Below are 15080 nucleotides of genomic sequence, written 5' to 3' on the forward strand. Positions count from 1 at the left end.
AGAGGTTTGCTATGAAAATTTGCTTCTACTCTGGACAATTCCTGACATGGACAGAGGTGTCATCAGAGAGCACTAGGGTCAGACAGTAAAGAACTACACCGCTTCGTATACAGCAGCTGATAAGTACTGGAAGGATTAAGATTTTTTTTTTTATATAGAAGTAATTTACAAATCTAACTTTCTGGCACCAGCTGTTCATTTCTGCACTGGAGTACCCCTTTAAGACGTTTGTACTATTGACTGCATTGTGATACGGTACCTGCCCCATCACTCACCTTTCCAGTGTCCTCTGGTCCTGGCTGGAGCGTCACTGAACATGGCAAATTCTGTGGTACCTGGGTCCAAAAGGGAAGGAAAGAGAAAAAAAAGTTGATTGAAATGCACCTGGTAGAGAAAGATTAAAAAGAGCAGAATAAAATAAAAAAAATTATATATAAAATTATTTAAATTTAAATGTTTTATTTGAAAAAAAAAAAAAATTTAAAAAAATAAATAAATAAATTATATATATTATATATACACACACATTTTTTATATACACAAATACATATATAACTTATTTTCTTAAATTTATTCTACAATTTTTTTTATTTTATTTTTTTTCTTATCAGTCTTAAAACTAACAGTGAAGTAGAAGGGGTGTGCCTGCTCCCCCAGCTTCTTGACCAGTCGTTCCTGCAGCCGGGTGAGGGGTTTCCTCTCTTCTGGTAGTGGGGGGTAAGCCTGGAACGTGGAGATGAAGAGGTCCTTCCGGAAGGACAGGCCCAAGACATCAAGATCCTCCCGGCCATAGCGGAAAGCACAGGTCAAGGTGACGTAGACTGAAGGAGAACAGAACGGGGTATTAGGAACCTGCCCCACTTATAAAGCTGTCGTTCCTCTATACAAGGGATATTCAGGCACATCCTCTATCCCAGTACCCCCCCCCCCCCCAAACGGTGCCTCCAGCTGTTGCGAAACTACAACTCCCAGCATGCACGGACAGCCTTCGGCTGTCCGGGCATGCAGGGAGTTGTAGTTTTGCAACAGCTGGAGGCACCATTGGTTGGGAAAAACCGCATTATCCTGTGGATACAGATACAAGAAGAGGAGAACCCCACATTACGTGTTACCCAATAGGGGGAAAGTATTACCTTTACGGTCCTTCAGGTAATCGGTATCAACCAGAACCACTCCGTCTACAAAACAAGACACAGGAAGGTGACCAGTGTTATGTTATACATCCACATACAATGTATAATACAGGATATAACTCAGGATCAGTACAGGATAAGTAATGTAATGTATGTACACAGTGACCTCACCAGCAGAATAGTGAGTACAGCTCTGGAGTATAATACAGGATATAACTCAGGATCAGTACAGGATAAGTAATGTAATGTATGTACACAGTGACCTCACCAGCAGAATAGTGAGTACAGCTCTGGAGTATAATACAGGATATAACTCAGGATCAGTACAGGATAAGTAATGTAATGTATGTACACAGTGACCTCACCAGCAGAATAGTGAGTACAGCTCCGGAGTATAATATAGGATATAACTCAGGATCAGTACAGGATAAGTAATGTAATGTATGTACACAGTGACCTCACCAGCAGAATAGTGAGTACAGCTCTGGAGTATAATACAGGATATAACTCAGGATCAGTACAGGATAAGTAATGTAATGTATGTACACAGTGACCTAACCAGCAGAATAGTGAGTGCAGCTCTGGAGTATAATACAGGATATAACTCAGGATCAGTACAGGATAAATAATGTAATGTATATACACAGTGACCCCACCAGCAGAATAGTGAGTGCAGCTGGGTACCCAACCATGTCTCCAGCACCTGTTAACTATGTAACATCTCACAATAACCGCTACACGGCTGAGCAGAGTTCACTGTCACTTTTTGATTCTAAAGGGGCAGGTACACAGAAAGATAATATAGACAGGTCCTCACCAACAGGATCTACTCGATCAAGGTGATCCACAAAGTCTCTCTTCCCCAGGTAGACTGTTAGCTGCAAAACACATGACAAAGTTATATAAGGAAGAGGCCTTGTTGCCCCTTAGTACAGCAGGCTATTGAGTAGAGCTCCCCCTACAGCCCCCCAGTGGCATTACCACATCCCGCAGCTGTTTCTTGTAGACGGTGAGGCCTCGGGGTACGATACATCGGATCCTCTCCAGATCTGACAGGTCCATCCCGGCAGCCTCCTTATCTGCAGCCTGCACAGCTCTATATCTCTGCCTCCTCCTGTTTACATCTCCCTGCACCCGGCCTACCCCGAGGGACAAGCTGCGGGCCTCCGGAGAGGACACGCCACAAGCCCATTGGCAGAGTACAAAGGGACCGGAGGGACGCTATGGTGATGGTTAACCCCTTCCTTACTAGTGGGCAGCACGAGGGGTACTCACCTTACAATTCGGGCTGGATTTCTTGAAGACGCTGCAAATAGGAAAAAAAATAATAATATTAAAAATCACAATAAATGATCCAATATAAATATTTAGAAGATATGATCCCAGGTGTCATACATAAGTGTTTTCCAACCAGGGTGCCTCCAGCTGTTGCAAAACTTCAACTCCCATCATGCCAATGGCTGTCCGGGCATACTGGGAGTGGTAGTTTTGCAACAGCTGGTGGCACCTCAGATGGAAGAAAAAAAATAAATAAATCCCCCAATGAATAGAAACCTTTACAGCTGAAAGTTTGCTACAATTGCATTCAGTCTAAGTAACACATTGAAAGCCACCAGTCTTTCCTTTCGCTTTTTGTTACAATGTATCAGCGCAGGTAAAAATGTCAGACTGCTCCAAATATATTAGTCTAAATTGCCTAGACTGAAGAAAATAGTTAAAAAAAATATAAATGGCATTTCAGTGACAAATTGCAGCTAGAGATGAGCGAACTTACAGTAAATTCGATTCGTCACGAACTTCTCGGCTCAGCAGTTGATGACTTATCCTGCATAAATTAGTTCAGCTTTCAGGTGCTCCGATGGGCTGGAAAAGGTGGATACAATTCTAGGAAAGAGTCTCCTAGGACTGTATCCACCTTTTCCAGCCCACGGGAGCACCTGAAAGCTGAACTAATTTATGCAGGATAAGTCATCAACTGCCGAGCCGAGAAGTTCGTGACAAATCGAATTTACTGTAAGTTCGCTCATCTCTAATTGCAACCTTTGCACAAAAAGTATATTAGAAGAAAAAAATAAAAAATAAATAAGAGAATATATATATATATATATATATATATATATATATATATATATATATATATATATATATATATATATATATATATATATATATATACATACATATATATATATATATATACATACTCGAGTATTACGGGATAAAAAAATAAATAAAAATAACCCCCCCAGGCTGTTGTGTGTGGTATTGCATTCAGTTGTAATATCAGCCACAACTTATGGACGGGGGGGGGGGGGTGACACTGTATAATTGTGTCACCCCCCCCCCCCTGTATACATGTTTTTGGTAACCCCCCTAAGCGTCACGTAGACAATCCAGAGCAAAGCTTTTGTCTAGCGTCAGCATTTCCTCCACCTGTCCCTATACTACAACTCCCATTTGGCCCTAACAGTCTCCCGTCAATTGCTTCCTTATTCCTCCAGGCTAATACAAGACTACAACTCCCAGCCTGTGGCACAACTACAACTCCCATCATGGGAACTGTGGTTTTGTAACAGCTGGGTGTGTAAGTTCTATTGGTATAGAATGTACATCCAAAAGACATGAAGGCTGTCGAGGCATGATGAGAGTTGTAGTTTTGCAACTGGCTGATACAGAAGAACAATCCATGGAGTAACTAGAGGCAGGTAAAACATTACACAAGGGTTACCCAACAGCCAGCGGCGGTCCAGGCATGCTGGGAGATGTAGTTTTGTAACAGCTGTAGAGTTGGCACACGTGTGTAATGACAGCCCGTCACCCGCTTCCTTCCTGACCGCCCGCTGCAGGAGGTCCGCGCACGAGGGCAACTGCTGTATCGAAAAAGGGAAACCAGAGCGGTGCAGCTGTCAGATACTGCCCACAGATCACTGCTCCCTCACATGGTGCCCGCTACATCCACTACCCAGCTGCCCTACAACCCTGAATGACAAGTCTGACCACTTAGCAACATAAAATGTATGCGAGAGGCCATTTCATTGGTTTCTACCCAGCTTTCCTAGTCATAACCCCTTCTCTCCTGACTAGGAAAGCTGGGTGGCCACTTCCTGTTCCTAGAGTCCTGACTGACCCTGAGGAATTTGCATATATAGATATATCAGGCAAGGGCCTGGAAAAGTTAGGTAGGTACTAAGACGGCAAATACTGTCACCCAGCTTTCCCTGTATGGAAAAAAAAAAATCAACAACCCCACAGACAATATCACTAGACAGAGCTGCCCCTATCAGTAACCAGGGAAAGCTTAATGATCATCAACATGATACATTATGTGCTCCCACACCGAGGCGGATAACTGGCTTTCCCAGACTCCTGACTGTGCGGTCTAAGGGTACGAGAAAAATAAATAAATAAAAATTCTATTATTTATATTTACTAGCCGAGTACCCGGTTTTTCCTTCCCAATCCTTGTTGGGGAGGAAAACAAACAAAGGTGGAAGCTTCATATCCCCGACCTCCCACCCAGAAGTTATGAGAGAACATACATTTCCCATTGATTTGCATGGGACTTTAAACAAAAACCCCGACCCTCACAAATGGGGGTAGTTAAGGGTTAAATTAACTATCCTATATTTTAAGTGGCCATATAAGTAACATGTGACCAAGTATTATGGAAATATCTCCAGCCGTTTGGAAGTTATGCAGTAACATATATTTCCCATAGACTTGTATGGGACTTTAAACAAAACCCCCGACCCTGGAAAATGGGGGTGAGTAAGGGTTAAATCACCTATCCTATGTTTGTTGGTGACATATAAGTAACATGTGGCCAAGTTTCATGTTAATATCTTTAGCCGTTTGAAAGTTTTGAGTATATATAAATATTATAATATATTATTTATATATTATAATATATTATATCATTTATAATATTATAGAATACGTTTTTTGGCCATCTTTTTTTTTTAAACAATATGTTAGACCAGAGCGCCTGCAGCTGTTGCAAAACTACAACTCCCAGCATGCCCGGACAGCCAACGGCTGTCCGGGCATGCTGGGAGTTGTAGTTTTGCAACAGCTGGTGCAACGCTGGTTGAGGAATCCCGCATTAGACGGTACAGTTTTAAACATGTCTCCCCTTTTAGTCATTGTTACCTATAGAAACCAATCACGTTGAGGCTTTTAATCTTTAAGGCTATATTCACACATACAGAATCTGCTGCAGATTTTCTACGGCAAACCTAAAGCGTAAGAAAATCTGTACATTTAAATAAGAAACAAAAGAGTTGCGCTGTGGTTGCTACGGGCAACAACTGTTTCGTAGTTTTCCAGTTTTCCCCATAATGGGCCTCTCTAATCGTTGGATAATAGTAATACTGGCCTTGTTGCCCATGGCAACCAGTTAAAACTCTGCTTTCATTTTCAAAACACAAAACGAAAGTCGAGCTGTGATTGGTTGCAGATGTTACACAAAGGTCTTTCCCATCGGGCCTTTGTTGTTACGTAACGCTAAGACTGTTGCCCCTAGCAACCAGAGCTCTGCTCTAGAAACCATGCTGTGACAGGTTGCTACGGGCAACAGAGCCTAAGGGCTGGCACTAGGGCGGCTCAGATATGCGCCCTAAAACGCGGTCACTCTTTTGTTGGAGTCTTTGGCGCAATAGCCGCCGCGGAAATTCCGTAGTGTGAACGTTGCAGCAGAATCCTATTGAGAACATTGGCAGGCTGCTGCACCGTATTTCCCGAGACACGTGTCATCAGAGAGCATCAGAAAAGAACAACCTTAACTTCAGAAGCTCATAAGTACTGAAAGGATTAAGATTTTTTTAATAGAAGTCATTTACAAATCTGTTTAACTTTCTGGAGCCAGTTGATAGGGGATAAGCGTTCCTGTACTGGAGTACTCCTTTAACTATATTTACAGTGATTGAAAAACCAAGCTAATTTGTTTAAAAAAAAAAAAAAAAATTATATATATATATATATATATATATATATATATATATATATATATATATATATATATATATATATATATATATATATATATATATATATATATATATATATACATACACACACATATACATACACACATATATTTATTTATTTAAACTTAGGCTAGGTTCACATCAAAATTTAACCATTTATCGGACCGTAAAATAGGATTGCAAAAAATCGTATACAGTCGTATGTAAAATTTTCTTTGCCATCCGATTTAAAATCTTATACATGAAAATTCCATCCGATTTTCAATGAAAATCTGATCCTGGTTTTTAAACCTTAATATGTATGACAATGGCAATAAAGTTTTATATATTTGAAGTGCATTTGTTTTGAAGTCTACTGCGCATGCATACAAAAAAAAAATAGTGCGCGATTAATCTGATAGAATCGCACAGTCACATGACTCCATGTGATTTATATCGACAAGAAATAAATAGGACACAATTTCGATCCAATTTGGAATCTGGACGAAAAATCATCGTCAACCACGATTTTACCTCCGATCTTAAATCGTGCACGGATCAAAACCGATGCATTTGTTGTCCATCATTAATGAACGCAAGTCAATGGATACGACTTGGCGTGCAGATTTGTACAATTTCAAAGTAAAAAAAATAAAAAATAAATAAATAAAATAAATAAAATCGCAAGAAGTAGGATGGTGAAATCGTGATGTGATGCACCCTTAAGCTGCGGTCACACGGCCGTCTAGACCCGTCCTGTTCTCCCTTCAAAAATAAAATAAAAACACAACAACAATGGATGCCATCCGTTTGTATCCGTTATTGTTCAGTTAATAAATCCAGAAAAACATTTTTCTTGTTCCAAGCATGCGCAGAGGTAAAAACGGATCAAAAAATGGATTGAAAAAAATATAAAATAAAAGGATGCAAATGGATGACATTAGAGGCGTATTACAGGGAAACAATTATATCAACTGGCTCCAGAAATTTAAAGGGGTTCTCCGGTGCTTACACATCTTATCCACTATCCAAAGGATAGGGGATAAGATGCCTGATCGCTGGAGTCCCGCCACTGGGGACCCCCGGGATCTTGCACGCGGCACCCCGTTTGTAATCAGTCCCCGGAGCGTGTTCACTCCGGGTCTGATTACCGGCGACCACAGGGCCGATGGCGTGTGACGTCACGCCTCCGCCCCTCAATGCAAGTCTATGGGAGGGGGCGTGATAGCTGTGGTTGCCGGTAATCAGACCCGGAGCGAACACACTCCGGGGACTGATTACAAACGGGGTGCCGCGTGCATGATCCCGGGGGTCCCCAGCGGCGGGACTCCCGCGATCAGGCATCTTATAGGGGATAAGATGTCTAAGCACCGGAGTACCCCTTTAAAAAGGAGTACTCTGGTGCAGAGTATTCCTGCTCAGTCCTACCCGGGCTGTAAAAAGAAAAAAAAAAAAAAAAAAAGAAAATAAACCATTTCTCACCTTCCTGGGTTCCGGCGGAGCACCACTACAGCTGATCGGTCCATCCTCTTCATACTTCTGGGTGTAAAAGCGTCACATGGCGCTCAGCCTATTATGGGCCGAGGCAGAACATCGCGGCTGCCGGCGATAGGCTGAGCGCCATGTGACGCTTCGTTACACCCAAAAGTATGAAGGAGATGGACCGGAGGACCGATCAGCTGTAGTGGCGCTCCGCGGGAACCCAGGAAGGTGAGAGATTGCTCATTTTCATTTTGTTTTGCAGCCCGGGCAGGACGGAGCAGAGTACTCCTTTTAAAGGGGTACTCCAGTCCATAAGATGCCCGATCACGGGAGTCCCACCACTGGGGACCCCCAGGATCTTGCACGCGGCTCCCCGTTTGTAATCAGTCCCTGGGGAGTATTCGCTCCGGGTCCGATTACCGGCGACCACAGCTATCACGCCCCCTCCCGTAGGCTTGCATTGAGGACGGAGCAGGAATACTTTGCACCAGAGTACTCCTTTAAACAGATTTTTAAATTACTTCTATTACAAAATCTTAATTCTTCCAATAATTATCAGCTGCTGAAGTTGAGTTGTTCTTTTCTGTCTAAGTGCTCTCTGATGACACCTGTCTCGGGAACTGTCCAGAGTAGAAGCAAATCCCCATAGCAAACCTCATCTACTCTGTGCAGTTCCCGAGACAAGCAGAGATGTCAGCAGAGAGCAGACGTTTTCTATGGGGATTTGCTTCTACTCTGGACAGTTCCCGAGACAGGTGTCATCTGAGAGCACTTAGAAAAGAACAACTCAACTTCAGCAGCTCATAAGTACTGAAAGGATTAAGATTTTTTTTAATACAAGTAATTTACAAATCTGTTTCACTTTCTGGAGCCAGTTCATATATAGAAAAAGGTTTTTTTCCTGGAATACCCCTTTAAAGGCTCATCCGTTTTTTCTTTATTGTATCCGTTTTTTTGACGGAAGAAAAGAAAAAAAAAATACTGCATGCACCGTCTTTTCTCCCGTAAAAACAAAAACGGAAATGAGCGCTGATGGATGTGAAAGGATTGTATAAAAATTTTAAAAAAAATCCCATTGACATCAATGGGATTTTACAACTGTTTGTGCTCTATTTACAAGCAGCAACAATGGAACCAAAACTGGAACAAAAAACAAAAATAAAAACGGGGACAGACACCCTTAGTGCCATTCACTTCAATGGAACCGAGCTGAAATACCACACACTCTCAGGGCAGGTGTGTACAGTGTACATACCTTCAGTGGGGCAGCAGAAGTCAGTACTGCAATACCACATGCGACCTGAGGACAGACGTGGCGCTGTTTTTTTTTTTAAAAAAAATTCTTTTTTAACGTAAGAAGTTAGCTTAGTTTTTCCAATCCCAGACAACCCCCTTCGGCACAGGTTTCCATGATGCTAAACCGTACGTCAGCTGCTGGACGTGCTGACCGCCCCGTCATGTTATCTGGCGCCATTATCACCGTTATAAGAGCACTAGCTGATATCAGTCACACACATATGGATGGAAACTGCTCAGGAGATAAGGGGCAGAGTAGAGATCGGGGGGGGGGGGGGGGGGGGGGGGGGGGGGGGGGGGGGTGAGCTGGGAGCATGTGGTCGCAGACTGATAACAGAGAGAAGTCGCTTGCATAACTGCACAGCAGGAGAGGCAACGCTTTATGGCAGTGGTCTCCAAATGGCGGGCCTCCAGCTGTTGCAAAACTACAACTCCCAGCATTGCCCGGACAGCCAACGGCTGTCCGGGCATGCTAGGAGTTGTAGTTTTGCAACGGCTGGAGGCCCGCCATTTGGAGACCACTGCTTTGTATCCATGTGCAAATCCAATACTAATTTGCCTTGTAAATGTCACAGGTTGACCAACCACCGCCTCCCCACCCCCCCACCCGTATCGCGTACACAGGTAAATATGTGTGTACATATCCACCATCACATTAAAGGGGTACTCCGGTGAAAACCTTTTTTTCTTTTAAATCAACTGGTGGCAGAACGTTAAACATATTTGTAAATTACTTCTATTAAAAAATCTTAATCCTTCCAGTACTTATTAGCTGCTGAATACTACAGAGGAAATTCTTTTCTTTTTGGAATGTTCTCGGATGACATCACGAGCACAGTTCTCTCTAATGATTTTATAATAATAATAATAATAATAACGCTTTGTCTTTTCGGGAGAGAGGGGAAAAAAAGGGTCCCTTAAAAAGGGGTACACTGGTGGAAAACTAACTTTTTTAAACGAACTGGTGCCAGAAAGTTAAACAGATTTGTAAATTACTTCTATTTAAAAAAAAATAAAAAATCTTAATCCTTCCAGTACTTATAAGCAGCGGTATGCTACAGAGAAAATTCTTTTCTTTTTGAATTTCTTTTTTTGTCTTGTCCACAGAGCTCTCTGCCCGTGTCAGGAACTGTCCAGAGCAGGAGAGGTTTGCTAAGGGGATTTTCTCCTGCTCTGGACAGTTCCTGACACGGACAGAAAATGAAATGCAAGAAGAAAAGAATTTCCTCTGTAGCATACAGCTGCTAATAAGTACTGGAAGGATTAAGATTTTTTTTTAAATAGAAGTAATTTACAAATCTGTTACTTTCTGGCACCAGTTTATTTCAAAAAAAAAAAAAAAAAAATCTATAAAATGTTTTCCACCGGAGAACTCCATTAAAAAGGGGAACTCCAACTACGCTATAGATTTGCTTATGTCTACGCGAAAAAAGGAACTGCAAGCAAAACACGGGAAGTTAATCGGCGAATAGGACGCGAGAACAGAAGTGGAGAGCGACGCGGTGGAGAAACGAAGGAGGAAGGAAGAGAAAGGGGAAACTGATGGACAAGTGGTTGGGGCAGTTGTTACCCAAGAGACGCCGCAGCGGGATCGGGGGGTCACATATAAATCAATCAACTTAAGTGATAGATAGGAGAGAGAGTGTGTAAAAAAAAAAATTTTATATATAATATATATATATATATATATATATATATATACACACACATACATACACCTATCTATCACTCAAGTTGATTAGTTTGGCACTTTACCAATGGTAGTCTGGATTTATGGCTTTATAGGAGGGGTCTGGTGCGTGTAATGTCTTCCCTCCAGCTTAGAGGCCATTTAAAAAAGAAAAAAAAATATATATTTTTTTTTTACGAAAAACAGAGCCAATTTCTTCTCCCCAAAAAACAAACACAAAAGAAAAATATTTAAAAAAATAAAACAAACAGTGCCACACTTGTCCTCAGGTTATGTGTGGAATTACACCTCTGCTCTCTTTACTTCAGTGAAAAAGCTGCAATACCACACACAACCTGAGGACAGAGGTGGCAGGTTAAAAAATAAATAAATCTGTTTTTTTTCTAATCCTGGATATATCCCCAGGGGTTATCCAAGATAGGGGGGGAGGGGGGGGGGGGGTCCAGCCCAGTCCTCAGGTTGGGTGCAGTATTGCAGCTCAGCTCCACTGAAGTGAATGGAGTCACGCTGTAATACCACACATTACCTGAGGACAGGTGTGGCGCTGTTTTTCTATTCTTGGGGATGAGAGGAGATAGGAGGACACTAGACCACGTTTCCTATAATCCAGATTGTCAGACATGATGTGAAGCATGTATATAACGGTGGCTGTCCGGGCATGCTGGGAGTTGCAGTTTTGCCACAGCTGGAGGCACCCTGGTTGGAAAACACTGGCATAGATTGTGGAGACTACTATGGAGAACCAGAGAAGTCAGGAAATGTCACAAGAAACAGGAGGATCAGGATGAGCAGTCAAAACATTGATCTGTGTCCCGACATCTCTGCTCATGCTCATTTTGCTGTTGTTCATAATGGCCCTGATTTCTCTGCTCATCCAGATCCTCCTGCTTCTTGTGAAATACCCTGCAACATCGTCTAGATCAGCGGCCAACAAACTGTGGACCTCCAGGTATTGCAGAACTACAACTCCCAGCATGCCAGACAGCCAGTTGGTTAGGTGACAAGTCTACATTTTTCAGTTTAGTCTGCTCTCCTCCTGAAATTACATGATGCCTCTGCTCATCCTGATCCTCCTGTTACTTGTGAAATGTCCAGACACTGGTAGACACCAGTACAGTGTATATACCCCCCCAGGGAGGCAGTAGACACCAGTACAGTGTATATACCCCCCCCAGGGAGGCAGTAGACACCAGTACAGTGTATATAACCCCCCCAGGGAGGCAGTAGACACCAGTACAGTGTATATACCCCCCCCCAGGGAGGCAGTAGACACCAGTACAGTGTATATACCCCCCCAGGGAGGCAGTAGACACCAGTACAGTGTATATACCCCCCCCAGGGAGGCAGTAGACACCAGTACAGTGTATATACCCCCCCAGGGGGGCAGTAGACACCAGTACAGTGTATATACCCCCCCCAGGGGGGCAGTAGACACCAGTACAGTGTATATACCCCCCCAGGGGGGGCAGTAGACACCAGTACAGTGTATAATACCCCCCCAGGGGGGCAGTAGGACACCAGTACAGTGTATATACCTACCCCCCCCCCCCCCAGGGGGGCAGTAGACACCAGTACAGTGTATATACCTACCCCCCCCCCCCCCCAGGGGGGCAGTAGACACCAGTACAGTGTATATACCTACCCCCCCCCCCCCCCCAGGGGGGCAGTAGACACCAGTACAGTGTATATACCTACCCCCCCCCCCCAGGGGGGCAGTAGACACCAGTACAGTGTATATACCCCCCCCCCCAGGGAGGCAGTAGACACCAGTACAGTGTATATACCCCCCCCAGGGGGGGCAGTAGACAACCAGTACAGTGTATATACCCCCCCCAGGGGGGCAGTAGACACCAGTACAGTGTATATACCCCCCCCCAGGGAGGCAGTAGACACCAGTACAGTGTATATACCCCCCCCAGGGGGGGCAGTAGTAGACACCAGTACAGTGTATATACCCCCCCCAGGGAGGCAGTAGACACCAGTACAGTTGTATATACCCCCCCCCCCCCCCCAGGGGAGGCAGTAGACACCAGTACAGTGTATATACCCCCCCCAGGGGGGGCAGTAGACACCAGTACAGTGTATATACCCCCCCCAAGGGGGGCAGTAGACACCAGTACAGTGTATATACCCCCCAGGGGGCAGTAGACACCAGTACAGTGTATATACCCCCCCCCCCCCCCCCCCCAGGGAGGCAGTAGACACCAGTACAGTGTATATACCCCCCCCAGGGAGGCAGTAGACACCAGTACAGTGTATATACCCCCCCCAGGGAGGCAGTAGACACCAGTACAGTGTATATACCCCGCAGGGGGCAGTAGACACCAGTACAGTGTATATACCCCCCCCCCCCCCCCCCCCCAGGGAGGCAGTAGACACCAGTACAGTGTATATACCCCCCCAGGGGGGCAGTAGACACCAGTACAGTGTATATACCCCCCCCCCCCCCCCCCCCAGGGAGGCAGTAGACACCAGTACAGTGTATATACCCCCCCAGGGGGGCAGTAGACACCAGTACAGTGTTTATACCCCCCCCCAGGAGGGCAGTAGGCATCAGTACAGTGTATATACCCCCCAGGGGGCAGTAGACACCACTCCTCTGTACACCGCACAGCGGCGCTGTCACACACCCCCTGGCTGCCATGACAGGTCTCCGCACACACCGGGCAGCACTCACCGTGTTCCCGCTCTCTCCCCCATCGTCCCCGGATCCTCCGCCAGTACACGGGCGCGCGCTCTCCACCCTCCTCCCACACATGGACGCGCACGGTATAATAAAGGGCGGGACCCCGAATACGTCCAAGGGGCGCCGTGAACTCTAATTGGACCAGAGCGTTTCATACGGCAGTGACCCCGCCCCATGAAGGTGTGTAGTGACGTCATGGCGTGCGAGGACTAATGGCATCTCAGTGGGAGGGGAATTAAGGGAGGGACGATGTGATTAGCTGATGAGGGTGCGCGTGCGGATATGTAAATCAGGTCACTGAGCTCCTGTTCTGATTGGTGGACGCTGAGACAAACACAGATCTACAAATCACGTTCACCCAACCGCACAGCTACTGATTGTACTAGTTGTGGGGACACCGGGGAACAGCTACATCCCCCGTAACAGTGACCTCCAGAGTCCCTCCAGAACAGTGATATCCACAGTGCCGCCGAATAAGAGCTCCACAGTGCCCCCATAACAGTGACATCTACAGTGCCCCATAACAGTGACATCTACAGTGCCCCCATAACAGTGACATCCACAGTGCTCCCATAACAGTGACATCCGCAGTGCCCCCATAACAGTGACATCCACAGTGCCCCCATAACAGTGACATCCACAGTGCCCCATAACAGTGACATCCACAGTGCCCCCATAACAGTGACATCCACAGTGCCCCCATAACAGTGACATCCACAGTGCTCCCGTAACAGTGACATCCACAGTGCCCCCCATAACAGTGACATCCACAGTACCCCCATAGCAATGACATCCACAGTGCCCCCATAACAGTGACATCCACAGTGCTCCCATAACAGTGACATCCACAGTGCTCCCATAACAGTGACATCCACAGTGCCCCCCATAACAGTGACATCCACAGTGCTCCCATAACAGTGACATCCACAGTGCTCCCATAACAGTGACATCCACAGTGCCCCCATAACAGTGACATCCACAGTGCTCCCGTAACAGTGACATCCACAGTGCTCCATAACAGTGACATCCACAGTACCCCATAACAGTGACATCCACAGTGCCCCCATAACAATGACATCCACAGTGCCCCATAACAGTGACATCCACAGTGCCCACATAACAGTGAGATCCACAGTGCTCCCATAACAGTGACATCCACAGTGCCCCATAACAGTGGCATCCACAGTGCTCCCATAACAGTGACATCCACAGTGCCCCCATAACAGTGACATCCACAGTGCCGCCGAATAAGAGCTCCACAGTGCCCCCATAACAGTGACATCCACAGTGCCCCATAACAGTGACATCTACAGTGCCCCCATAACAGTGACATCCACAGTGCCCCCATAACAGTGACATCCACAGTGCTCCCATAACAGTGACATCCACAGTGCCCCATAACAGTGACATCCACAGTGCCCCCATAACAGTGACATCCACAGTGCCCCATAACAGTGACATCCACAGTGCTCCCATAACAGTGACATCCACAGTGCTCCCATAACAGTGACATCCACAGTGCCCTCATAACAGTGACATCCACAGTGCCCCATAACAGTGACATCCACAGTGCCCCCATAACAGTGACATCTACAGTGCTCCCATAACAGTGACATCTACAGTGCTCCCATAACAGTGACATCTACAGTGCTCCCATAACAGTGACATCCACAGTGCCCCATAACACTGACATCCACAGTGCCTCCATAACAGTGACATCCACAGTGCTCCCATAACAGTGACATCCACAGTGCCCTCATAAAAGTGACATCCAACAGTGCTCCCATAACAGTGACATCCACAGTGCCCTCATAAAAGTGACATCCACA

At 45.3% G+C, this 15080-nt stretch overlaps 1 protein-coding gene across 2 annotated transcripts in view; it reads right to left on the reverse strand.

Annotated features, from left to right (window-relative positions):
- ARRB2 (arrestin beta 2) overlaps window positions 1-13379 on the reverse strand; it is a 32948-nt gene extending 19569 nt beyond the window's left edge. Inside the window, exons 1-6 of one of the 2 annotated variants that reach the window (XM_056552916.1) lie at window positions 13243-13379; window positions 2409-2439; window positions 1951-2011; window positions 1134-1178; window positions 625-821; window positions 276-335 (exon numbers count right to left, since the gene is read on the reverse strand). In XM_056552916.1, coding sequence (XP_056408891.1) covers window positions 276-335; window positions 625-821; window positions 1134-1178; window positions 1951-2011; window positions 2409-2439; window positions 13243-13265 — 417 coding nt within the window. In that variant the 5' untranslated portion in view covers window positions 13266-13379. Of the gene's footprint in view, window positions 1-275; window positions 336-624; window positions 822-1133; window positions 1179-1950; window positions 2012-2408; window positions 2440-3861; window positions 3903-13242 lie in introns of those variants that run through there. The other variant, XM_056552915.1, reaches the window with a different exon arrangement.
- Between the last annotated feature and the right edge of the window lie 1701 nt (window positions 13380-15080).

Source organism: Hyla sarda, unplaced genomic scaffold (genome assembly GCF_029499605.1).
Source record: "Hyla sarda isolate aHylSar1 unplaced genomic scaffold, aHylSar1.hap1 scaffold_2098, whole genome shotgun sequence".
NCBI lineage: Eukaryota > Metazoa > Chordata > Amphibia > Anura > Hylidae > Hyla > Hyla sarda.